Below are 25,974 nucleotides of genomic sequence, written 5' to 3'. Positions count from 1 at the left end.
GGCACAGGAATAAACACATGGAGACTTTGGTTTGGTTCTCCCAGGACAGGAACTTTATTGATGAGGCTCTTCCAAAAGAAATCTGTGTAACGTGGGGTCGACCTGGAATAATGCATTTTATAAACAGTTCTTCCAATAACCAAACTGGTAAAATTTGTAAGACTAAGTTATGCAGGAGAAACTGTCACTCAGCCACTGCACACGCTCCACATCCTCTCTGGACTTCATCTGTACTGAATCAAGTACTCTGGATATATTTGATTGGGGTCAAAAATAACGAAAACAGAGGGATGCTGGATGTCATTCACGCAGCTGTAGTGAGTGTTTTCAGAACTCCCATGATCAGGCTTTAGGAAGTGTGCTTCTCCAACGTTTGATTTCCCAATCATCACCCGAGCCAGAAATATTATTTTAGTGTATTCACCGTTTAGGCCTCGTGCTTCCCCGCCGTACACAGGCAACGGATCCGTGCTCTCCCTGCTGTACTTGTCCGCATACGTCGCATACTTCGCAAAATATATTCCTAAATAAAAACAAAGAAAGTCAGATCAACAGGGGAAACACTGGTGAACACCGTGTGGCTGCACAGACAGTTATTAGATTATCATTTAAGTTACCTTTGCCATATATGTGGCCATGTTGTCCAGTTAGCCGTAAATCAAAGTTATACTTGCAAATGTTGTCAACATTTTTCATTTGGGTCCCATGAAAGAGTCTTCTCTCTTGAACTTCTTTGACGCCTTGAATTCTCATCAGCTGTTTCTTTTTCCTTTGACACAAACAAAGAGAGGCACCAGTTTGATGACAAAGCAGGGGAATGGTGAAGGGAATGGAGACCACTCAGAGACCAACCGACCTGCAATAGATATCCCACAGGTCCAAATTCTGTATCCTGCTGATGGATACGATGGATCTGTGCAGCAGCCCCTCGTTCCTCACGTAGCCTGCCACACACTGATACTCAGGGGTGAGCTCACTCAGAGGGATTAACTGTGAAACATATTCAAAATGCACATTTAATGAAGGCTTCAGCTGAAATAACTATTGAAACATATACATAGTGCTGTTTTTAAAATGACAGGGATCAAGTCTGTTACTTTGAACTTTCATTTCTGTTAGCGTCACCTGATAAGGACAAGCCGGATCAAACTTTTCCCAGAAGACCGGCGAAGCACTGAAGCAGGAACAACTGTGGGAGGAAAGAGTTAACAGGAGGGATTGTGCTCAGTTTCACTTTCATTTTGCATGAAACCATACCGACTCAGCCACGACTCACAGCTGTGAGCCTCAATCATCTGTTACAAGTCCGTTTTAATCCTCATTTCACCTTCTCTCAATGTTGCAGCCTCGATGGATTCTTCTTTGCCTCCCCGTGTTGAGGTCCGTCTGTATCATTGCTGCACAAGAACACAGAAGTCTTGACAAGCAAGTCCTTCAGTTTCATAAGGATATAATGTGAGGAACAAAATGTGGTCGCATACCTGAGAAATCCATCTTGCTGTGACAGCTGGATGAAGATGTGTCTAAAACTGCTTTTGGGTTTCTTTTGTAGCACACTTCAATGTACTCACTTGGTAGGGGGTTATCGGGGTCGTCCTGCAGGTTGGACACAACACCTCAGACATTCTGCGCTTTGTACATTTTTCTAAAGCTTGACTGAAATAAAAGATGTTCACAGCAGTTTACCTCAAATCTGTGCCACCGTCCACAGTCAGCCAGGTAATACCAACACCACGGGGTGTCCAGTGTGTCCATGTCTTCCATGTCTTCATCCACCCACATTGTCCTGACTGATTATATCACAGCTCAAGCTAATCAAATGTTTCAAACTTCCTCTCCCTGATCCACTCAGGTATCTATTAAGGCTGATATTGCGTTTGTGACTCAGATGAATCAAGTGGCATCAATGGCCACACCTCTGAGGGAGGCCGGCTTTCCTCTTCTTCTCTATGTCCTCAAAGAGATACTTTAACATGCTTTTGTTGAAAACTTTATTAGTTGTAACGTGCAAATTACACACATATAGCTTCATACACACCCACACTTACACACAGTCTTTAAGACTTAAGACACTCGGCTGCTTCTTCACTTAGTCTGCATTCACTATGAGGAAACTCACAAGCGGCTGTGGATCCAGTGTTGTACTGTTACGCCACCTTGTGGAAAATGTAGAACCCTCAACGCTTTTGTTGTCCTCCTCACTCAAAAACACACAATCATACAATGAATTCAACAAACACACACAGCGAAGCGATATCACATGGTTTAGTTAAATTTCATTACAGTACTATACATGTGCTGGCTACATTCTTTTTCTCTTTTTTTCATAGATTTACACCAGGTGCAAAGATAACCTGCTTATTCCTTTAAGGAAAGATGTTAGCAGGCGGTGAAGTCAAACGTGACGCTGAAACTTTATCTTGTTCCAGTTCGGGCTGAAGGACAAAATTCAACCTCAGTCGCTGTCAAGTCTTTTTAAGAGATCGAGGACGTTGGTCAGAAACACACAGAGACATATCGCTCAAGGACCACAAGTGAACACGACATCACGACTTTATGTCATTGTGACACAATTACAAAACCTTTCATGGAAAGGGGGGAAAAGTGCACTGATGCATGGTTAAAAAACATGTAGAGGTAGAAGCGTTTTTTTGAACAAAAACAACTAAATCAAATCCATGCCTACATAATACATCGTACTAGGTACACACAGATGTGGATGTCACTAACTGACGCATCACGGTGCTGAATGAGAGAGCGGGGACGTGTTTTTGGTTTTTGTCATTTGGAAATATGTCGACATGACTTGTAAATAAGCTCATGCGTGGCACTGTGGATGTGAAGGAAGGGCTGTGGCTGATGGCAGGACGTCACCTCTAACCTACAGGCTGCGAGTGCCGCTCTTATTTTTAACAACTGTGCACAGATATTGAACAAGCAAGCACAGCTTTTCTGACGAAACTGCCACGAGAGCCCATCTTTAGTCAGTGTTTCAATCTTCTCAGATCACAGACACATTCCAACCATATGGGCCCGTCTTTGAATACACTGTACAGTATACAAACTATACACAAAGCCTTTATTGTCTCGTTGATTTTCCCCAAAGGCACTTTAGATGACTCGTGCTCCAGTTAGGCACTGGATCTGCTGAAAGAAAGAGCAAATATCCCTCCAGCGTCTTCCCTTTAATCCCGTCATCTGATTCTGCATCCAAAGGTTTGAGATCCAGCCTCTATAAAAAGAAAGACGTACACATCTTCTTGTTTCAGGCTTCAATAAAACTCAATCAGATACTCTGGGTAAATCTGATTGCTGTCAAAAATGACATAAATCTTTGGGTTGGCCATATCGTCCACGCAACTGTCGTAGAAGTTGGTGAAGCTGGCATCCTTGGAGGGCGGTCTGCAGTACATGGGATGACCGACCGTGTATTCTCCGACAAGCACTCTGGCCAGGAACATGGTCTTGTAGGGCGGCTCACTGGCAAATATTGGCGGGGCGAGTCCGTGTCTCTGCAGGGTGGTGTTGTGCTTCCCTGTGGTGTGGCAGAATTTACTGGAGTATTTGGCATCCCGGGCAAAGTAGCTCCCTGTGTGAGGGAAAATCGAACAAAGCGTTAAAATCAGCCCCCCCTAAAAAAGTGAATTGTTTCATGATGTCACGTCACAGCACAGAAGGATCTACCTTTGCCGTAGACATCGCCATGGCTCCCTGTCAGCCGCCAGTCAAAGTTAAACGTACATATAGCTTGTATGTTGCTGTGCCCTGTGCCATGAAACAGCATTCGCTCCTCAATATCCAAAGTGCGCTTGACTTTTCGCAACTGTGTTTTCTTCCTTAGGGGAGAATCATGGAACGACAACAACAACACAGAGCACTGATCACTTTGTTATAAAGTGTGTTATCAAGCTGCACGGGGCTGCGGGGATGTGCTCAAAACTACGCTAAAAAGACAAAATCTATGAAATGATTCAGGAAAAGTGAGAGAATGCTCTCAGTCGGGTTTCATTCTGCTGATTTACTCTGACAGAGGAGGAGCTGCGTCTGGAGTAGGAGCTGAGAAAAGTACCATTGTATTTCTCACAAAAAATTGTCCTACAATTACCCAAATCAATATCAGAATCCTCTGCTAACACACAAGAGCGCTTTGGACAACGCGCTGTTCATTCACAACAACTGTGTACCTGCAGAAGAATTCCCATAAGTCCAGGTTCTGAATCCTCTGGATGGATTTGACTGGATGATCCATGGTCCTTTCATACAGTCTGGCGACTTCTTTAAACTCGTAGGTGTCTCTTCCGAGCTGGATGAGCTGCAGAAACACCAATCACACCCACAAACAGGAAAAGAAATGGAATCATGGAAGAGCAGTAAACAACCGTGAACAACAAATTTTAGGTCTGTTTTCATGGCACATCTTTTAAGAACTGGAATCAGTTCTGTGATTTCCTTGAATTTAAGGCTTCTACAGTCATTCGTTGTAGGAAAAGCTCACATACACTGGTTTTATTTTGTGATTTCAAAAGAAATATTGAAGGTTTTCAACTGTAATTTGTGACTAGGTCCAGTTAGTAAATTACACTTTTATATTTATATAACCAGTGAGCATGTGAATCATTATAAAGCTACCACATTAAGTCACATCACTGAGAACAGTAATAAACCTTATCTCATTTAATCCATTGCCTTCTGTAAAATGACACTGACTTCAGATTTATCCAACACGGCTACACATTTCCAAGACACCAGCAAAGATCCAAGTGGAATATTCCCAGCACCTTTTCAATGTGAACTTCAAAGAATCTCATTCTTCAAGAGCAAAACACAAACTCCACCCACCACCAGCGATGTGTGTTTGTGTGTGTACCAAGTGGGAAGCCAGTGTGCGTCCCGATAACGTGTCATTTAACTCACCTGGTAGGGCTCATCTGTGTTGATTCTCTCCCAGTGACACGGAACAGGCAAGGCAAGATTATCACAAATAAACCTGAGAGAGGACGTGAAGGAGAGAGAAGAAGAACAGCATCTGCATTATGTCAATGCACCAATATCATTCAGGAAGAGCATGCAATGCAGAAAAAATCCCTCTTCTATGGTACAACCCCAGTTCCTACAAAGTTTGGACGCCATGTAAAACATGACAAAGAACAGAATGCAATCATGTGCAAACAAACTGTGTTTACTGACAGCGGTTTAATAGCCTTTATACAACTGTCAACTTTGGTGGAATCAGGGTAGCATTTGTATCTGATGCAGACATCCTCTTTTGTCTTTGCCCTTGTGTTTTTTGGGACCACATTCCAGGGTCGGCTGCAGGGCAGCTCCCTGTGGAGCTGGTAGGATTTCAAGGTTTACGTCACGGATTCCTGAGGTTAGCAGTTGCTTGTACGATGCGCTTTCTTTCACAGTGTGGTCTCCGTACTCATAACATCTTGTCTTTGTTAAGATGAAGGGATAAATTGAAGACAAAGTTCTATAAATGTCACCAAATCTTACCTGAAGCCAGTTGCAGAGTGGAGGGAGCGTTTGATTGGCCGCTGCTTTCCTGTCGTCACATTTATCTGCCGCATAACTGGTGAGGAATTTAATCAAGATTAGAGCCACAGGAGCTCATACTCATGCATAATTTATGAAACAGGATTAACACCAAATCTTCAGCAGAACTCTTGACTGCTACAACTCTGAGGGCTGAATACTGTCTGTGTGATGAAGTACCTTCAGTTTCACTTTACCTGAGAAGTCCAGCCTGTAGGTGTACTTGGCTGTGTAGAACTCCATGACGCCTCGCTGGTTTCTGTTGTAGCACTGCTCGATCTGAGCGCTGGTCACGGAGCAGGCTGCACTGGGATCGATCTGACAGGGAAATGGAGGAACATAAATTAGTCAAAAGGAGAGCTGAAAAGAATAATCGATACGTTGATTGCCAGAAAATTAATTGTGTTTATGTGATGCTAGGACCTCTGGGTTTTGTCTGACTGAAAATAAAACAAAACAACAAATACTGAATTTACAAGAAAGATGACAAAATGTTTCACCATTTGGCTCCACAATTAACTTGAACTGATTACTGCCTGATTGGTTAATCAACTAATCACTGCAGCTCCACTAACTTCTAACTAGTATGCAAAGGTTATGGGTGAATAAATTAACAGAAGTGCTCTAATCATTTGCCACTGACTTCCATTGTTCCAGCCAACCAAGGTCTACACCCGGGAATTTGACTAACAAATGAGGACTGACATTAAAACCTGCAGACTCTGACTCTCAATGTCACAGGATTAGAGACTCAGGTATCACCAGGGGAGGGGCAACAGGCGGAGAGTGCAGCATCAGGACTACTGCAAAGTGCATGGTGATGTGTGAAGTTGCCATGTCCTGTGAACTACCTCAAACATGTGCCACACTCCACACTCAGCCAGGTAGAACCAGCACCAGTTGGGCTCTGAGGTGTCCATCTCCTCAATCTCAGCGGACTCCTCCTCTGACGATCTGATGGCTAACATTGCTGAATCTGAAATGAATACGTGAAAACACGCGGACACACTGAAAACACGCGGACAGTCAAAGAGCAGCTGAAGAGTTATGGGTGGGATGAGAGGGCGTTAGGAGGGGGCTGACGCGGGGGTTTGTCCCTGTGTCAAACCTAACGTCAAGAAGCTGTTTTTAAGTCATGGTCGCGAGGGCATTTCATCTTGTAAACAAATTCAAATGATAACAGGAAATTGCCATATCGAGCTAGCTATCATTAGCGGCTGCCGCACCCGACTCCTGTCACCTCTCCGGGTATCTTACCAGGTTTCAGGCTGCCTCTAACTGGGTCCCTGTCCTTATCGGGATATAAATCCTTCATGCATTATGAATAACTCAGCACAAAGACCGCACACTCGGAACGAGAAGGGATGACTAGCGCTACATAACATTTTCGTCTTCCTATGCGTTGTTTACTTTTATTTCCTGGTTGGTTACGCACGAAGCGTCATTGCGTCAATGTGATGTAACGCCTCCGTTACGTTCTAGTACTTGTGCCCTGAGTTTGTCCTGACAGGTGGACAATCTGTACTGAAATCGCATCAAACAAAGCGATTTAATGAGTTTAGATTTAGAATACGTATCAATAGATATCTATAGCGTAGACAGTTATGACATTCGGTTGTGGGTATAGAGGTGGACGCCTGGCACACAGCGCCTGAGCACAGAAATATTATATCCAAGGTCCATATAGGGCTTTATGTTGGGAACCTAGATTGTAGACCATCTTACAGCTTGTGACTCAAACAATTTTTGGGGGTTTGTAGGGATTCAAAAAGCAAGCAAAAGAACAATGGCGGAAAGTCAACAACCAACTACTGGATACTTGAGTACTTTACTTTTTTTTGTATATTTTTAATTCTATGCCAGTTAAATGTAATCCTCTACTTTTAAGACACACATTTTACCTCTGTAGCCACTTTATTATACTCAATTACCTCCCTGTAATAAATAGTAAATAGTCTGGATGACTTTGCGGAATAATATGTTGTGTAAAAAACCGCACTCAGCTCGTTAAATACGATGCATTTCATACCTACGACCACATTAATACATATGCAGTAAATAATCCACGACAGTAGCGAACTAAACTGGTGCGCTGATTATGCATAATTTGGTTCTGAAATACATTTTGCATTTGTTTCCTCTGCATTTGTTTGCACGCACGACTGCGCTTAAAACATCTGTATACTTCTTGCGCAAAACTTTGCATGTCCATGGGAACAGCCATTGCGTGTGTATGTGTGTGTGTGTGTGTGTGTGCGCGTGTGTGCGTGAGTGTATTTGATATTCTTTAGGACACACCCCTGTTTAGAATAAAGGTTTTCTTGAATCGTCTCTCAGTCAGTCAAGGAGTTGTATTGTCGGCGCCCACTTCAAGCTCACGGGTGAGTTACATGCATTCAGATCTTTTTCCAAAAACTAGAAACATTTTTTTTTTTTGTCTCTTGTACGAGTTTTTTTTTAACCTTCAGCACAAGTAAATCGATCATTTCTTGAAGTCATCTGCAGTTGTTGGCATTTGAGCGTTTGGTTGACATGACCAGAGGATCCTGCAGTGTGAGCTATTAGAATAAATATGGGAACAATCAACGAAATGGTAAAAGCTTCAGTTCTATGTGGAAGAGGGTTCATGCGATTTGCATTTCACTTGTGCGTGTTATGTGTGCATACAATAGACTGAGCGACCATGTCTGAAGAAACAGCCAGAGGGGCTCCTGCTGGAGACCCCGGGCCAGATAAGAAGATTCCTGAGGAAGGGGTTCATCCAAGGGGGAAATGGGCCAACAACAAGGAGTTCATACTCTCCATGACTGTTTCAGTCGTTGACCTTGGGAATATTTTCACTTTCCCCTACCTGTGCTTCAGGCATGGAGGAGGTAAGGGACTGGATGCGTGTTGGGATTTTTGCTGGCTGTAATGTAGAATAAATGGCTGCTGAGGTTTAATGCAAGCATTGCAGATGTGTGTGTGTGTGTGTGTGTGTGTGTGTGTGTGTGTGTGTGTGTGTGTGTGTGTGTGTGTGTCCACAAGCAAGTTTGGTAACATGGAAAATCGTGCAATCTCACCAGAATTTCACTCATTCCAAACTATCAATATGTGGAGGATTTATGGTTTGTTTTGTGTTTACCTGCTTGTGTGCGGCATGCATCAGCATCAGTGGAGCTCTAACACATGACTCTTCTTCATGGGTATCTACTCTCAGGTGTCTTTTTCATCCCTTACTTTGTGCTCCTCGTATTCTGTGGCATCCCTGTGTTCTTCCTGGAGACAGCACTTGGCCAGTACACCAGCGAGGGCGGGGTGACCGCCTGGAGGAAGATATGCCCCATGTTCCAGGGTAAGAACAAGGCTCTGTCCTAGGAGTTAGTAGACATGCAGGGAATGCATACTTTTCATTGTGCTTTCTTCATTGTTATTTGGAAAATACAGCTGTTTGCATGCTGGTATAAAGATATACATTTTGAATGTTTCAATCCAGATCTCCCCAGGAGATCTTGGAGAACTTGGAGAGATATTTTACCACCTCTTCAAAAGTTCAGGAGCAGTCAACCCTCAACAATAGCTGCCTCAGCATCCACTGTTTGTGACTTTTTTTATACTATTATCTTAAGCGAAAACGGGGAATATATTAAAATAAATGCAAAGTGGAAGGTAATGTTGAATGCTGGCACTGCTGGTGGTTGATTGGTTCACATCAAATGCTTCTGAGGAGAACAGTAAGGCACTATAAGGTAGATATGTACGTATATCTCAGCTTTGGAGACTAGGAACCAATCTGTTGCGTAATACAGAAGAAGACAGCTTTTCACGAACTGCCTGCAAAACAACTGTTTCCTGCAGGGGTGGGGATTGCATCACAAGTGATTGTGAGCTATCTGAATATCTACTACATCATGATCCTGGCATGGACTATCTTCTACCTGTATAACTCCATCAAGAGCCCGCTGCCCTGGTCCACATGTGACAACGTGTGGAACACTGGTGAGAGCCACTCTGTGACAAATCAACGCTGGTGTGTTTAAACACGTCTGCTTTTGATAAGTAGTGGACTTACTGCTTTCTTACAGACCTCAGAGGAAGCACAAGAACAATTCGTATACACATCTGAACACTTCGAAGTGTGCAACCTTCAACTCACCTTCTTCTTGTCTTTGCTCGACCTCTTAGATTTATGTCACAGTCACCTCAGTATCTTTGCCAACCCCCATTTGTTTCAACCGGACTCCAACTGGTCATTCCTAAACAACGTCACCTCCCCTGACTACTTTGAAGACACTTTACTGTGAGTTGTTTTTCAAGCTGGACTAGCTGAACTGTCACAGCTAATAATTGTGTGACTGCAGAGCGGGAATCCATCATATTGATGTGATACATACAAAGAAATAATAAGAAGTATGAGATTAGTGTTTTCTTCCGTAGTTGCAGCCAGCAGCTTTGGGACACACCCTTACTTTTATGTGTTCAGTGTAAGAGGTTCTTACATCTGTTACTGTAATAAAAACAAGATTAACTGCTGTCTTGGGACAGTTTCCAGTTGAAAAGTACATCCAATAAATCTAAACACCTTATCAGACCATAGTTTAAAAGTGGCTGAAAAAAAGTTGGCTGTCGAATGGTAGAAAAACACCGTGTTGAAACATAACAAAGAATAATCGTGGGAAAATACGCTTACTTGCCTTCTATCCTAGAGTTAGTTGAGAAGTTTGATACCACTGTTGTGGAGTAAATATGAGGCTGGAGCCAGCAGCTGGTTAGTTTAGCTGAACATGAATACAAGGGGAAACAGCCACTGTAGCTTGGCTCTTTCTAAGGCGAACAAAATCCTCACACCAGCACCTCTAAAGCTCGCTAATTGACACGTTGTGTTTGTTTACACTGGCACTAGTCACGTTTTTTGCTTTAACGGATCATTATGGAGCAAAAGTTAATTGCACAAAATGACGGCTGACTGGCGATCCAGTCCGACTGGCACCTTTTCTGTGTTCATGTCTCCATTAGAGATTAAATGATTAAACTCAAGGACTACTTGAGTGCGCTTAATTCCACTTGGTACATTCCTCAAAAAGTAAATTGAAATATTATTTTTTTTTTTTACCTGTGATGATATTGATGATGGTGTGTGTTTATATAAAAAAATGTACTTTTGTCTGATGTATTATGATCAACTTTCACCTAAATATCAAATCACTATTGGTGACTGAAAGCTAAAACAAGCGCTGTTCAGAATCATCATTAGATTGAAGTGTCTTTTTATTTTTCCAGGAATGAAACTGAGTCTTTACTTCACGGCAGTACACCGGAAAAGGAGTTCTGGACGTGAGAAACGCACACACCCTCACTCACACACTTATCTTCTTAACACATGAAAAGAGCTTCGACAGTAATATCATCCTCCCCTGTGTGCTAGTCCTTGGGTGGAACATTCCTCAGCAATAACTCTTAATGCATCCGAAATACCAAGAGGCCATCTTTGCCGCCTGGGTACTGAGTGAACGTGATGTTGATGGTCAACCAAAACCACCGTAACACAGCAGGGAAAACGAGCCTGTTACATTCCTGTGAAGCCACAAATAACCAATCACCACCTCACTATTCAACTCCCAATTTTGATTAAAAGCAGCCTGACTCGTTGTTTTTTCCTCACTTTATGTACTTTCAAACTGGGCTGCTGCTCCTCACATGATCATCTCCTGATCTGTTGTGACAGCAGACGTTGGGAAATCACTCGGCTCCATACAGCCACGATGAGAACAATATGCACTTTTATAACGCAAACTGAAACCGTCCAGAATAAACGAAAACAGATTAAAGCAGCTGTATTCATGATGCAGATGTTTGGCCCTTTTTCGTCGTATTTAAATTTGTTTCCACTGTCATGGTTACACTAAAAGGAAACATGGCTTTCAGTGCATTCTTCTCATGATGTTAAGTCATGACACATTTGCAGCAGGCTGTGTTGTGACGGGTGAAAGCTTTAGAAAGAACAAAGTGTGTTTGCGTGCCTGTGCGCAGTCATTGTTCTGCTTATTACATGCAGAGCGTGCAGTGTTATTTATACGTTTACGTGTCTGATGGCTTCCTCACAGAAACCGCGTGTTGAGAGTGTCAGATGACATGTCTGTGACCACGGTACACTGGGATCTGGCTCTGTGTCTCCTGCTTGCCTGGGTTATGTGTTACTTTTGCATCTGGAAGGGAATCAAATCCACAGGAAAGGCGAGTACTGCTTGGGGCATAAGTAACATCTTTGAGTTATGCTCCATCCAACTCACCTTCATCACTCTTTCCTAACCTCTCAGATTTCTGTCACTGTTACTTCAGGATGGCGTTTTAGCACCTCTCAGCTCATTGTTTTAGTGTTATGTCCCACAGCTTCAGGTGTGCAGATTTCAAAATGAACTCAGATAAACCCACTGTAAACTACATGGCCAGCATCAGACGGACAAAGTTGGCAACCAGCTGTTAGCATAGAGGAGTATTTAGCAGGTAAGAGTCAGATATTTCCCTTAGCAGTTGGTGGAGACCAAAATCAGAGCTAAAAGGAGAGTGAATACTGCCTCTACGGTCACTATGTGGCCCACATGTTCTAACACATCAACTTTATAGGTTGTTAATATGTTGATGTGGGGTTTTCAGCTTTTTTCTGCTGTTCCGAAATGACCCAAAATATCAGTGAATACAGGTTCAATGGTAAGAGTGAGTGCTTGTGTGCACATGTGAAATCATGACCTACCTGTTTGCATGCAATTTTTTGCAGGCTGTGTACTTCACTGCTACCGTCCCCTACCTGCTGCTGCTCATCATCTTCTTCCGCGGAGTGACACTCCCAGGAGCCGGGGAGGGACTGAGGTATTACCTCATCCCTGACTTCCACGTCATCACTGATCCAGGAGTAAGAGCTGTTCTTGTTTGATTGAAATACAACATTACAGACGCCGTGCACAGACTTTCTAAAGTAAACATGTGAACATATCAGAACTTAGGGGACTGGCCTCACGAACAACCAGAGCATCATTTATCTCTTTATTTCACAATCCTCTGTCTGTCTTCGAATCCTCTTTCTTCTAACAGGATGAACTCAGTGTCCTGTTATTCTCATCCCCCTCCTTCTCTTTGCCTCTACTCTTGTTTCCGGTCCCAAGGCAGAGCATTAACAAGAAAAGCAAACCAAGATCCTTTCTGAGTTAGACGTCTGTCAAAGAAAGCTTTCCCCTTGAGTACCTCATAGAAAGTCAGTATTACTTGCTTTAAGCTAAAACCAAAGTCAGTAATCTACCATCTTTGCAAGTTATTGATTTTTATTTTTGGGAGAACCAGCGCTCTGCATTACATTCTTACAACAGATGTGTTATTCACTCAGCTTAATGATGTCACTTCTAAAGCGAATATGGAATTCAACAGAGGCTTATTTTTGGATTACTTGGCATGCTTTTGCACAATGACAGCATCTGTTTCTGCCAGCAGGAACAACGGCTGAAGAAAAGGGGTCTTTCTTAGTCATCACCCCTCTCCCGCCCCCTGTCTCTCTCTCTTACGCTCTCTGTCTGTCTCTCTGTCTCCCCCTTGAAAATTTGGAGCATGACTCTCAGCTTCGTGGTTCAGATGTGTTCACCAGAGGGTTCAGCCTCAGAGTCCATCTTTGTGGATGATGGGGGTCGCTTCCTCTTCTTCTGTGTGGATGTGAAAGCCTGCATGTGTTTGTGTGAACATAGCTGTGTGGCTACACCTCAGAGAACCCAAAAAAGACCACGACTCATGGAGCCCTGAACAGCTCTGTGCCATTGTGGGAATCTTATCATGAAAGGAAGCAAAGGGAAAACTGTGAAAGTGTTATTTCAAGTAATGTCGAAGCAGGTGAAAGCAGTTACGGGGCAGAGGGCAGAGTTATGCAATGCCATATGCTCTTAAAAACAGCTCTGTTTCTAATGACTCTTGCTTTAGCATGCAAGTGCCTGTTTTGCTTCGAACCACAGAGGAAATCGTAATTGAGTTCTGGCCCGCATCTGGGGTCTGTTTAATCTGTGAGTGCGCCTCCTTTTGTCCATGTGTCAGTGTGTGGATCCTTACGTAGAGCAGCCAAGAGGACTTAAATAAAAAACACACAACAGCTTCCTTTATCCAGAGTCAAATGTAAAGATCCTTCATGACAGACTCCGGCCTCCATTGAGGAATAAGCCGGGCCGACCGTGGGGCCAGAGCAGGGGCATGTACATTACTATGGAGCCTTGCCAACACTATGTCTTCGTGGGCGAGACTTACACCGCTGTGGTGCTGCTAATGTTAACCAGATGCTGCTGGAATGAGAGCCCGTAGACAGACATTCCTATAAACAAGCCCGCCTACACTCACAAACCTAAATACTCACATATACAAACGTACATGTGGTGCACACTCACTCACATACTGTCAGAAAAAGACAAAAGTGGACATTCTGCATGCGTGTCTAATGTGCACTTCAACACAAATTCACAGGGATTGAATCATTATTGACGCTGGCATAAAGCAAAGCTGTTTGTTATTGTACAGTTTAATTGTTTTGACCTGACAAATGATTTTTTAAATTGCCTTGTGAGGAAAGAAGTTGATGGAAAGCACATGCTCTGGATTATATCGTCAATTTTCAAGGTGCCTCTCAAATGTTTCACCAGTCAATCTCTTACCCTCTTTAGATGTGGTATGATGCAGGGATGCTGGTGTTATACTCCTACACCACATGTACGGGAGTGCTGACCGCTCTGGGAAGCTACAACAAATACAAATACAACTGCTACAGGTCAGCATCCTTACACACCGACACGTCGCTCTTACGTTTACAGTTTTCCATTCACAGGACAGTGAAGACTTTTTTGTTCTTGCTGTGTTACAGGGACTGCTTAGCACTATGTTGTCTGAACAGTGCCACCAGTATCTTTGCTGGTTTTGTGGTGTTCTCAGTGTTGGGGTTCATGGCTTTTGAAATGAACGTACCAATATATGAGGTCGCTGCTTCTGGTGAGTTAATTCTGTTTTCATTGTCTGCATTCTTTTTTTTTTTGCTTTTGTTGTTGATTTCATAAATGATGGCGTTGAAATATCTCTGCTGTAATTTCCCACATCTTCAAATGAAATGTCTTGTTTTGTCCATTCGGTGATTCAAAAGCCAAAGATACTCAGTTTAGCGTCATGTATGACAAAGAAAAGCATCAAGTCCTTACATTTAAGGAGCTGGAAACACCAAACAGTTGGAATCTTTGCTTAAAAAATGCTGAAATTATATTTTGATCATCAAATTAGTTGTAATTTCCCTTTTATTGACTAACTGATTAATTGACGGATCGTTGCCGCTCTAATGCACTGTGGCTTTAATTCTGGCAGTGGTGACCACAACCAACAATGTCCACAAGATGGCATCTTATGTTCACATACAGTCAAAAGATCTTTATTTGAAAGTGTCTTTGTTGTGGCCAGTGGCATGTTTTTAATATTTTAGTTGTTTTTTTTTTTTTTTTAAATTTGTTTATGTCTTTGTTCTTCTTAACTCTGTGTTTTCTTTTTCTTTTTCTTTTTTTTTTAAAGCACTTTGGACCGCATCTCTCCAAGAAATGTGCTACATAAACAAAGCTATTAAACTAAAAATAGTTATAGTTGTGTTAAAACAGTAGTTTCCAACCTGGGGATTGGGACCCCTGAAAGGGTCACAAGAAAATTCTGAGGGTCCATACAATGATTAAAGATTATGAGACAAAAAAATATTTATCTTTCATGATTTTTTTTTTTTTTTTTTATCTCATTGCTCTATATTATTTGACTTTTGCTGCTTCCACCTCTTGAGTGTCGAAAAGTCCTTCAAAGGAAACTTAAGTCCGTACTGAGGCTCAGAAGGCTCAAAAGGCATTTTAAGGTGTCACAAGCTGGAAGGGTTGGGCACTACCTTCTTAAAGCGCTTTAAATCCCCGTCTGGCCTTGAAGATTACAACACACTATCATGTGTTGATAGATGCATTCATGTGTTTTCTCCAGGTCCTGGTTTGGTCTTTATGGCCTTTCCAAGGGCCCTGTCATTGCTGCCTGGCTCATCCTTCTGGGCTGTAGTCTTCTTCCTCATGGTCTTCTTCCTGGCCCTGGGCAGTCAGGTATTGTATGTAATGCATCATATACAGTGTTCATGCTGTATTACAAATACACACAAATCTACAAAGTCCAAATAAGCTAATCTGCTTCAGTTCTGTCCTCACAGTTTGTGCGCGTGGAGAGCCTGGCCACAGCCATCACGGACCTGTTCCCACGGCACCTGAGGAGGCGGTGCGCGAGAGAGATACTGGTCCTGGTCATCACCGTTGTCTGTTTTCTACTGGGGCTGCCATTCGTCACTGAGGTACTGAGCAGCAGAAATCTTGAAATCAGTAGCTATACTTTGTGTTAAGCGCTTATTAGCAAATGTTAGCACCCTAAACTTAGATGGTACATATAAACATCTACCTGCTACATATCATCAGCATGCTAGCATTTAGCTTACAGCCTATAACGCCTCACAGAACTGCTACCATAACTTAGCTGTAGACTGTAGTATTAAGCTGTAGTCTTATGAAATTGACTGTTAACTTCAGTATATCTTTGCAGCTAGCCTACTATCTTAACATGCCAAAGTAAGATGGTGAACATGATAAACATTTACCTGCTAAACATCAGTGTGTTAGCATTTAGCTCAAAGCCTATGCACAGCCTCACAGAGCAGCTACCTTAGCAGTAAACTCTGAGTTTTAAAAAAAGTAACATCAGTCTATTTCTGCACATCACAGGAAATTGCTGTATAGGAATGGGTGTTGTCTACATTGTCAAATGGAAAAACACATCTTAACCGTCTTCTTAACAGATAATCTCTTACCATGACGCTTTATTTCCTGCATATTTTTTTCTGCTCGTGTTTCAGGGAGGGATAGTCCTTTATCACTTGATAGACTCGTATGGTGGCAGTGCAACCAGTCTCCTCATCATTACCAGTGTTGAGACCATTGTCATTGCCTGGGTGTACGGTAAGTGGACGTTACCACTGCACTACACGCTGCTTTTTATTCTACGCTGCATGCACCGGTGAGCCACTGCTGCACCATGTCTCAACACAAAAGCCATTACCAACTTCAAATGGTTTCTAAAAAGTTTGTGAAAATGTGCCCTCTAAATGGTTTTGCTATTTGCTCAGTATCAGCATCATCGGCAGCGCACTGCATTCACAGTAGCAACTAAAAAGAAATTATATTTCTTGAACTGAATCCCGACAACAGCGTCTGTTTCAACAGTGCAGTCGGCTTACTGTATCTGTGTAATCTTATCTGTAATAAAGCAGCGTCTGATAAAAACTCAAACACGCTCGTCTTATTTTTACATTAAGAGAGCTCCAACAACAAAACAAATAGGGGCTTTTTGATAAGATGGAAACGATTTTTGTGTGAGATTATTTAGAGTTTCTCTTAACATTATTCCTCCCATTGCTTTGCGCCACATATATTGTACATACACTCTTCTAAGAAGGCTTTGATAACAATATCTACACAGGATGCAGCCTTTGCTCTTTGAGCACTTCGGTTATTTGTTTCAGAAGCCTCAATAAATCATTTTCAGGTGCTTCCAGCTGTTTTTCTTTAAATACATGATTTATCTCAAACAATGGAAGAAATTATTGGAACAGGTATGGCTTTACTCTTCTCAACAGCTATTGAACGGATCGCCATGAAATTAATCATGACTATGCCACAACTGCTAAAGATGTTGGACCTCAACTTTAATCAGTTAACAGTAAAGTTTTCTTTATAATACGGCTTTTTGTACGGTTATAGTACAACAGTCATAGTCACCTAGAGCAGATCACCGTCATTTAACAGCTCATTTTAAGGATAGGATAGGGGAAACAAACAGTCCTCCTCTCAGCTGTGAGGAGTCGGGGTTTGTGGAGTTCATCCTAAACCAGAAGGACAAGTGCTCCATCTACTGGACTGAAATCAAACCTTCGGCTGTAAAGTCAGAGACCTGACACTCAAACACAAACAGAGGATTTACTGTTTGAGGGATTTTCTTTTGTTTGCCCTCTTCCTTTTCTGGATCTTCACTTCCTGCCATGGCCTGTGTCTTGCTGCTATTTTCTCTATGGCAGAAATCTTCCCTTTTTGCATCCCAGCCCTCCCACTGCCATCATTTTAGATGCTCACCTCTTCCCACTCTGACATTAACAGCAGTACTACTGGCTAAATTACAACATGACAGATGCTCTCATATGTGTCTTCTACATCTCAGAGCATCTGTATCGTACACTTCTCTCTACACACACCACTCAGCACATTCCTTGAGAATTCCTTGTGTGTGTGTGTTTGTGTGTGTGTGTGTGTTCAATTTTGGCTCACTGAAAGTGCATTTCCACCTCCAAATAGTCCTCGCTCTTTGGAATCAGGGCCCAGTCACACATCTTCTGCTGTGAACTGACACAGATATGGATCAGTTTCTGCTGCTGCTGCTGCTTCGGCCTCTCTGCCTCTTCAGAGTGAGTCTGTGTTACGTGTGCAGAAACGTCCTGAACCAAATTTAAATGAGACCACTCGCTTCCCTCCTCTGTGTAAATGTATTTAGTTTCAGGGCTGCTTACTCCATCATTTATGTAGCCGTGTCTGCTCTCTGGAATAGGTTAGACATCTTATTCTGTTATTGCACATTTGCAGAAATCAGTCTGTGGATGTTGCTCCATCAGCCCCGTCGTTCACTTTATCGATCTCACATCATTCTCCTCCTGTGTTTTAACGTCTCTTCTTCTTTCTGTCGTTCTTCTCTTCTCCTCGCTTTGGCAGCTCAAGGTTAGCAGCTTTCTCATCTCCATCTCACTCCTCCTCCTCCTCCTCCTCCTCCTCACCTCACCTTTCCTCCTCATTTGAAGCGCCTGATCTTTACTGAGATTAAACTGGATTTTGATTTCCCTGGGCGCGTCCTTCCTCCTCCCCCCTCTCTCCTTACTAATTGTTCACTTTTTCTTCATTACAGGTTTCCCATGACACACCAAAACAAGAGTTACATTCAGCGATTATTCAACAGAAATAAAAACAATAAAATCAAGATGACTGAATCAATCTTTGAATATACTTCTCCATGCTGTACATGAGTATTTAGGATGTGCGCAGGACTAAGTCTGACAGAGCAGTAACTTCAGCTGTTAAAATTAATGTATAAAGTAAATCTAGCAGAATGGAAATGTTAAGTAACATAAAATGGAAATACTCAGGTAAACATTTTGTTCCCTTTGATTGGCCAACACCTCTCATCCATGACTTTGCAGGTGCGGACCGTTTCTATGATAACATTGAGGACATGATCGGGTACCGACCATTCTCCTTGCTGAAGTACTGCTGGCTGTTCATCACGCCGCTCATCTGTGGAGTGAGACGCTCACACTTGAGTCACACCTCTTGATTCATGGACTCGTCTCTCTGCTTTAACGTCTAGTTCCTCTCATGCTTCCATTTGTATCCATTATTTCGTGCCCTATATTACTTCTTTGCTTCTTCCTGTTTCCCTCTCTCCTGGCCTTTCATCTTTGATTCTATTATTTTATGCAATGCTTGTTTTTCTGTGATGCCTTTTAACTTGACCACTTCTTGTCCCCCTAGCTCCTGCTGCTGTTTAACCTGGCACATACGTTTACTCTAGTGGTGTTTGGTTATGTAGTCGGCGCCTGGGCCACCGCAGTGGGAAGCTTGCTCATGATCATTCCACTGATTTGCATCCCAGCATTCATCTTGGTCTCGCTGTACAAGGTGAGTGGATTCAAACGTTGTACTACGTCACTTTGATATTAAAATACTGTAATGGGTGCATGAGTATGTTTCGTTGCATTATCTTTTAATTGCCTTTTCCTCCTAATCAGGATTCCCAAAACATGACTACACCGTCCAGTGATCTGCGTCAGGCTTGGCCACACAAGCCCATTCTCACACTGTGTAAATACGTCATCTTCAAGGCACAGGGGCAGCCGAACAGGAGGGCGGACGAGACAAACGAGAAGATCGTGATAGAAGAGCTTAACAGGGTTTGATGGTTGAAACATTATGGTGCATCCATGGTCTCAGTGATTTGTGTGTGACAACAAACACATTTTTTAAAATCTTCCTCACAGTTTGACAAACATTTACACATTTAATGAGTGTTCAGGGAAGTCCTGTTATGTTTTCTTGCTCTTGTCGTTGTTGTTGTTACATTAATCTTTACCTTATTTTTTTATAATGAATATGTGAAAGTCAATTGCAATGTACATTTTCCTGTACACCTATAGTCCTTTATACTGTTATTGCCTTAAGGGAGTTCTCCACACATTTAGCATTGCACTCCCATAATGTTGTTGGACTGACAATGGGCAGTTTAAAAACAAGTATCCAGGTTGATGCAGCCAGACGGGACTGTGTTTCAGAATTTATACCCAGCGTTTATTCCAAGTGCAAACAATGGCGATAAACTTTATGAATCTCATTAAAAGTATTGGTATGCTATATATCCTGGTGCAGTGTGTCTCTTTTGGTTCTGTCCATATCGATTTCAGAGAGGACAGACATTCAATACAAGTTCAGCGTGATCAGCCGTTCAGTCGGTTCAATGAGCTAATCACATGTTTCCTGTTTTGTTGCAAGAAAACTAAAATATTCCACTGACCCGTGTGTCTTCCTACCTCCTAACGTAACTTGATAAGCTATTGTGTATGTACATGTATGTGCAATGTTACAGGAAATGTTTGATTGGTGAACTTGATCCATCATAATGCCAAGTTCAGCCATCTGTGTAATCCAAACCGGCATTCAATTAACAGGCTATTCCACCCAGTGTCCTCCTACCTCTCTGGACCACTTCCACTCCACCCCCGACGAGACAAAATGACCCTCACTCCTGAAAAACAGTGGCCTTCAAAGCTCAAAAAGCCCACCAGTCAGGTCAGCTGGGTCAAAGTGCATCTTAAAACTGACATTGGATTAGTTTTTTCATTCATCAGAAGATAAAAATGAACAGCTGGAAGCTACCAGAGGTCAATTGGCAGTTTACTGTTCCTCAAATTATAGAAAACCGCAGTAGAAATAGATAAGGTCATGCCTCCATTTTATACATTGATGACTCTTAAATTAGAAGCTGCAGGTTGCCTGAGGGTGGGTACAGAACTATACTTTCTCACACGTGGTGCACAAATGCAGCACTTCCAGTGTTTATAATTAGAATCTACCCAGCAGCGTTTACATAACCGGCCACTAACCTGCTGCAGAACATTATAGAGTTACTGTAATGGAAAACTCCAACCACTGATACCAACAGCTGATGACATCTACAAGTACAGAACACAGATTATAACAAAATACAGAATCCACTGAGGTTAACAAAATAAAGTTTGTCATGCAGGCTTTCTGCTTAACATCTGAAGTCTGGAGCCAAATCTGAGATAACCCTGATGACATCGCTATGACATCATTGGGGTTATTTTCTCCAGACTTCTCAGGAAGCTCCCTTCAGAGCCACGGAAGAGTTTATACAACTGTTTTCAGCTGTTTCCCCTTTAAAGACACACCACTGAGCTTTGGAAAATCCAAAACAACAAAAATAAGACAGCAAATAATCAAGAAAGCAACTTTTTACAAAATACATGTTTGGGCTTGGACTTGAAATCATCAGGCAAATCTGAGCATGCTGGGACATCACACTGAGATAATTCTGCTGCATCATTAGTTCCCCTCACTAATGAGCTGGGACCTTCCCCAAATGATACCTGATATCTTTGTATTCCCTTCTCTTGTTCTTTCTCATAAAAGGCAAAGAGAAAGCAGCAGGAGCGACGCCAACACTGCTCGAGCCGAAATGAAGATAAGAAAAATGGGCTTGTAAAAAAACTGGGAATTTATTTCAGGTCTAAAGGGAAATTTCTTCTATTAAGTTAAATGTGGGAGGACGATTCCACAGTTGGCTGTTGCAAATAGAGAAAAGGTAAATGAAGGTAAGAAATATATGGTCAAATATATCATTTTGGGAGTCACTGACAATAATATATTCAGACGTGTAGATGTGACCACATGTTAGAGACCCATCAGCATGCTTTCACATCTTGCAAAATACTTAATGCCGTGATGACCCCCTGGAGAGGTGTCCCTTGCATGGAGGGTGGAGTCGGGTAATCAGGGAGATTCGGCTCACCTGGACTCACTGCCTCATGACTATGTAAGCTGGTTGCAGTCACTCCGTTCAGTTTCATTTGCTTTGCTTGAAGCTGCTTTTGTCTTTTGGTTTAGTAAAATAGACACAGTTTAAGTTGCTCGTGTTGTCTCTTTGTTCAACCTTGAGTTCGGTCATGACAACACCTTGACTGTGTTTTGTCCTGTTGAACGCGTGGAAGTAGAAAGAGAAAGTAAAGCAGACCAAAACAAGAACAATTCACCTAAATTCATCTTCAATTCATTCTCTCAACATTTTCTCATGTTGGCTTGAAATAGCAGATTGTTGAAATACTGATTTAAAACTTGGTTGCATCACATTATCAGATTATTGATTGACAAAAATAACTGGAAAAAGTTTGTAAAGTCTACTGTGGGATGCAGTTGTGTAGGTATTTCCTGTGTGTGGACTGCTATAAAGCTCAGTAATTTAAGAAATGTTTTAGTTTTAGTGCTCCTTCCCCTTTTTTTCTCTTTTGTTAATGAGCTTATACTATCACATAAAATTGTCACTGGCTCTCTGTCTCCAGGATCAGATGATGGATTTTTTTTTTATAGGCAATGTGATATTATCATTGGCTCATTACTAGCATGGGGCTGAATAATTATCTTGTCAGGTAATTATTGATGTCTTAACCAGACTGTTAATTTTATACTATACAGTTGATTAAAGGAAATGTTCAGCGTATGTGCACATTATCAGATTTAAAAGAGTCAGGTAAAGACACTAGCGACACTCTTGAGTCATTAAAGTAGATTTCTTCACTTATCTCCTGTTTCACAAATTGTAAATGTGCGTAAAAACAGGTGAACACACGGCAGGGACTCACACTGCAGGGCATGCATCCTACATTCGGTCCCAGCCTGTATATCTTCATCAGTGTTTAATGAAGCTTTTGATTGTTTGATGCACTCAGCAACAATTCCCACAGAGCACGAGGTGAGAAAAGGAAAAATGTGCGACCTTATCGTTCGGTCGACCGTTTGATCAAAATCACTGAGATAAAGGCAAAGCTGAATGCGTCACAGTGTAAGATTGTATTTCTGCTTGATTGCTTCTTTGGGGGCTTTTATGATGACAGTGTCTGTACTTTATTGAGGGGCATATAAGGACAATGACTTTGCATACAACAAGGTCACAGGTGTTTGAGACAGTTACAGTGATAAAACATGACTCAGGGGTTATGGTGGGAGTAGCAGAATGAAATGGAGAATGAGGTGCTTGATGGATCTCCAGGGAGGAATCACACACTCTGCAGCGATGCCAATGAAACGCTCCTGGATTCATGTATCAAGCAAACTGTAAATGAAGACATTTCAATGCCCCCTGTCACTTCTTTTATCTGATGTTCTCCCTCTTTCAGCTTTTCTATCTCCAGTGATGGAACAATCTTCTGTGGTGTCTTGCAGTCATTTTCCGGTTTCTGTGTATCTTTTCATCTCATTCCTCTCTTATCTACCCAGAAACTACTGCAACATATCAACTTTTCCCATTTTTATCTCCCAATCTTTTCATTCTGCCACCCAACTCATATCTCTACCTTTTTTCCTCCTTCCTTTCAGTGATTTCTCTGCCCCTGCCTCCCCCATCATCTTTCATCTTCTCACTTTTCCCCTCTCTTTAACACAATCATGCTCTCTCTGATGGGCGCCTCGCCCCACGTTTGTCCTTAACCTGTGGAAATTTATGCGGCATGCATCGTCCCACTGCATTACTGGATGAAAATGTTGGTAATATTAGCCTCCTATCTATGCATGCCAATCGCCTCTGGGTGTTCTTTGCTTTATAATAACCCCCGCATTGATTCACAGACTGCAACACGTGTTGTGAATTAAAGGCAGCTCACAAGGAGGCCTCAAAGGCGCAGGTTTCTTCCAAACAGTGGCCCATTTCTGCTGCTGAGGGGTAGTTTTTCAAAAGAGTACAAATCTCCCACTTTTATGATGTATGGACTCAAAACTCAAGTTGTACTGTTTGAAATTATTACGATGTGCACTTTCCATTTACTTGAAAGACTCTAGTAACTGCATGAGTTTTAGTCTGTCTCGACTTATGCTCGACACTTTAATCGAGACTTTGTCACTCTGTGAAGACAAAGAGTCGCTATGCTAATGTCCGCACGCTAACAAGTTCACAATGCTAACATACCAATGACCAGCAGACATAACATTGACCATGTACACCATCTTATTTGAGTGATAGCCACAGAGTCATATCGCTAGCAAGGATAAAAATCCTCTAATGCTAATATTTAGACAGATGATTTATTCTGTATATTGTGTGGTAGCCATTACTCAGCTTTTTAAGCAACTTCTGGGACAGTTTGCTTATTCTGTGGCAAAACAACATCTGGATTTGCTGTGTCATTAATCATATGTATCATAATGCAGTGCAGCTCTTGAATGTGATGAAGGAAATGCCTCAAAGTTTTCATCGCCATGGACTTTTCCCATTTAACATCTGCCAACGTCAGTGGCAGCATTTATGTATTGTTGACACTAAGTAGAATATATGAGACTCACCTTTTCTGTTGAACACAATAGATTTACAGAAACTTATGTTATTATTTTAACATTTGTACAAAGAAATATTGAGAACTTTAACATTTTCAAAAACTGCACACATGATTTATTTTGAATATGGTACATGAGCCATTTCTCTGATTTTTTTGAGGAATTGTTTGGATGTTGCTGCAGGCAATCATTACGCAGTGACAGGGCCAGAGCTCATGCATACAAATGACTGTGCTGCTAAAGTTTGTTTCTGGCTTTGCAGACTCAGCAAATCTGAGAGGTTTCCACACCAAGTTAAGGTGCTGTTACAAAGTGAAGAAAACAAGATGTCACAATGGATTTAATGGTGACCTTTGCACAACATGCCTCAAAAATGGAAAAACAAAAGTGTATATGCAGTACATGACATGTCAAAATAGGATTGATTTTACGCTACGTCGGGGTGATGGAATGTGTAATGAAACATGGCTTTGTTTGTCCTGTCCTATCTTTCAAATTTCACACTACATTTGTTATATGAAAGTCTGAACTGCTCCGTATTAAGAAACCTGCAGGAGACTTAAGTCTGCAACAAAGAAGATCTTAAATTCACACCATGTTTTGGAAAGCCAACAAGCATCACTGCAGGAAGGGTTATTTAATGCTGTTAAATAGGACGTCGCACAGAGCATGATAATCTCTGTGAAATTTTAGCCTCTCACTTTTTTAGCACTATATTTACATTCAGCTTTTTTCCATTTTCTAGGCCCATTTCAACATAAACGTTCAAAGAAGTAAATACGACCAATCAAATAGTTGCATAATCTTCAAAACTCTGGCAAACTTAACTTTTCTTTATAACACTCAATCTCTCTGTCACTCTGCGTCTGTCACCTACATAATCGCTCTCTATTATTCTTGTCTGTGGACACTCTGGAATCATAATTAGGCTGCATTGATCGGGGGACGCTGTAAACAGATTGATGAAAACCAGCTTTGACAACTCCAATCCAGCCAGCTTTCATCGTTTGGGTCCACATAGACAATGAACCTCACCAGAGATTACGCTGAATCTGTTCTTGATAGGAGCGGCTGGCTACGGGTGTAATTAAGCCTCTAATATCATTTAATCTCTCACTTTTGAAACCCCATATCTATCAAATGTCCCCACCCACCAGCACGCCAATGGGCATTGGATACGGTGCTGCCAAGGCCTTTGTGGGAATGTTCATTAGTCTTTCTAATTGGCTGTTGATAAAGTATCGGGAGCAGATATTAACATTTGGAGGCTACCTGTCAGGAGAGACAACAGGGGTTCATGCCTCATATCTAATCTCATTAATATTAATGAAGACATTGTTTCACTGTCATGAGAGTAATTAAAAAGACAATATACATAATGTCACTTTAACGTTATGGGTGTAGCAAGTGTGCTTGTTTTTATATTAAGAACACGGCTTCATGGTGGCTGGATTAACCATACATAACCATAAAACATACTCAGTGAAATACAATAAGGGGTTTACCACCACATGTCTATTTAACAGTTGTTGTCCAGTTTCAGTTTCACTCAACCGACTTGAAGTGAAATGAAGGGAGATTTAATGTGCCATTAATTGCCACTTGTGGCCAAGTTAAAGTAAGTCAAAGTCTTGCTTGGATGTCCCTTAGATTTAGCAACTGGGACTATTTGTCACTAATTGCTTTAAAGCAGAGCTGGAGTTTATTGAAATAAAGTGAGGTATAACATGGC

General features: G+C 41.9%; 3 protein-coding genes across 4 annotated transcripts; 1 reads left to right on the top strand and 2 right to left on the bottom strand.

The window, feature by feature from the left end:
• Positions 1 to 202: 202 nt before the first annotated feature.
• On the bottom strand, positions 203 to 1,826 carry parp11 (poly(ADP-ribose) polymerase family member 11). Its single transcript, XM_076722694.1, has 7 exons — positions 1,687 to 1,826; positions 1,482 to 1,596; positions 1,328 to 1,397; positions 1,126 to 1,189; positions 857 to 990; positions 618 to 769; positions 203 to 523 (listed from the first exon to the last, which is right to left on the bottom strand). Exons 1-7 carry the CDS (start codon positions 1,780 to 1,782, stop codon positions 225 to 227), a joined length of 930 nt encoding a protein of 309 aa, XP_076578809.1. The 5' UTR covers positions 1,783 to 1,826; the 3' UTR covers positions 203 to 224.
• Positions 1,827 to 1,974: 148 nt separating this feature from the next.
• On the bottom strand, positions 1,975 to 6,970 carry LOC143314787 (protein mono-ADP-ribosyltransferase PARP11-like). Its single transcript, XM_076721953.1, has 8 exons — positions 6,793 to 6,970; positions 6,387 to 6,511; positions 5,733 to 5,853; positions 5,497 to 5,572; positions 4,915 to 4,987; positions 4,185 to 4,312; positions 3,685 to 3,836; positions 1,975 to 3,589 (listed from the first exon to the last, which is right to left on the bottom strand). The coding sequence occupies exons 1-8, from the start codon at positions 6,848 to 6,850 to the stop codon at positions 3,273 to 3,275; spliced, it is 1,050 nt and encodes a 349-aa protein (XP_076578068.1). The 5' UTR covers positions 6,851 to 6,970; the 3' UTR covers positions 1,975 to 3,272.
• Positions 6,971 to 7,883: 913 nt separating this feature from the next.
• Positions 7,884 to 19,987, top strand: LOC143314785 (sodium- and chloride-dependent GABA transporter 2-like). 2 transcript variants are annotated; one of them, XM_076721950.1, is made up of 16 exons: positions 7,884 to 7,916; positions 8,208 to 8,408; positions 8,735 to 8,869; positions 9,373 to 9,513; positions 9,700 to 9,814; positions 10,795 to 10,848; positions 11,619 to 11,748; positions 12,290 to 12,424; positions 14,202 to 14,305; positions 14,399 to 14,523; positions 15,532 to 15,644; positions 15,749 to 15,886; positions 16,442 to 16,544; positions 18,827 to 18,927; positions 19,158 to 19,304; positions 19,415 to 19,987. In XM_076721950.1, exons 2-16 carry the CDS (start codon positions 8,219 to 8,221, stop codon positions 19,580 to 19,582), a joined length of 1,899 nt encoding a protein of 632 aa, XP_076578065.1. In that variant the 5' UTR covers positions 7,884 to 7,916; positions 8,208 to 8,218; the 3' UTR covers positions 19,583 to 19,987. The 2 variants fall into 2 exon arrangements, with proteins under 2 accessions (XP_076578065.1, XP_076578066.1); XM_076721951.1 differs by lacking the exon at positions 7,884 to 7,916 and adding an exon at positions 8,024 to 8,088.
• The last annotated feature ends 5,987 nt before the right edge of the window (positions 19,988 to 25,974 follow it).

This window comes from Chaetodon auriga, chromosome 22 (genome assembly GCF_051107435.1).
Source record: "Chaetodon auriga isolate fChaAug3 chromosome 22, fChaAug3.hap1, whole genome shotgun sequence".
NCBI classification, from domain to species: domain Eukaryota; kingdom Metazoa; phylum Chordata; class Actinopteri; order Chaetodontiformes; family Chaetodontidae; genus Chaetodon; species Chaetodon auriga.
This window is presented reverse-complemented; position numbering and strand designations above follow the sequence as displayed.

What these genes read in the sequence shown, in the direction of transcription:
- LOC143314785 (XM_076721950.1), top strand. Translation starts at nt 8,219, where the DNA reads ATGTCTGAAGAAACAGCCAGAGGGGCTCCTGCTGGAGACCCCGGGCCA. An exon ending in GTGCTTCAGGCATGGAGGAG is followed by an intron (nt 8,409 to 8,734) that starts GTAAGGGACTGG and finishes ATCTACTCTCAG; the next exon opens with GTGTCTTTTTCATCCCTTAC. An exon ending in TGACAACGTGTGGAACACTG is followed by an intron (nt 9,514 to 9,699) that starts GTGAGAGCCACT and finishes TCGACCTCTTAG; the next exon opens with ATTTATGTCACAGTCACCTC.
- LOC143314787 (XM_076721953.1), bottom strand. Translation starts at nt 6,850, where the DNA reads ATGAAGGATTTATATCCCGATAAGGACAGGGACCCAGTTAGAGGCAGC. An exon ending in CACTCTGCAACTGGCTTCAG is followed by an intron (nt 4,988 to 5,496) that starts GTAAGATTTGGT and finishes GTCCTCTCTCAG; the next exon opens with GTTTATTTGTGATAATCTTG. An exon ending in TTATGGGAATTCTTCTGCAG is followed by an intron (nt 3,837 to 4,184) that starts GTACACAGTTGT and finishes TTCTCCCCTAAG; the next exon opens with GAAGAAAACACAGTTGCGAA.
- parp11 (XM_076722694.1), bottom strand. Translation starts at nt 1,782, where the DNA reads ATGTGGGTGGATGAAGACATGGAAGACATGGACACACTGGACACCCCG. An exon ending in GGCTGCAACATTGAGAGAAG is followed by an intron (nt 1,190 to 1,327) that starts GTGAAATGAGGA and finishes TTCCTCCCACAG; the next exon opens with TTGTTCCTGCTTCAGTGCTT. An exon ending in TGGCCACATATATGGCAAAG is followed by an intron (nt 524 to 617) that starts GTAACTTAAATG and finishes GTTTTTATTTAG; the next exon opens with GAATATATTTTGCGAAGTAT.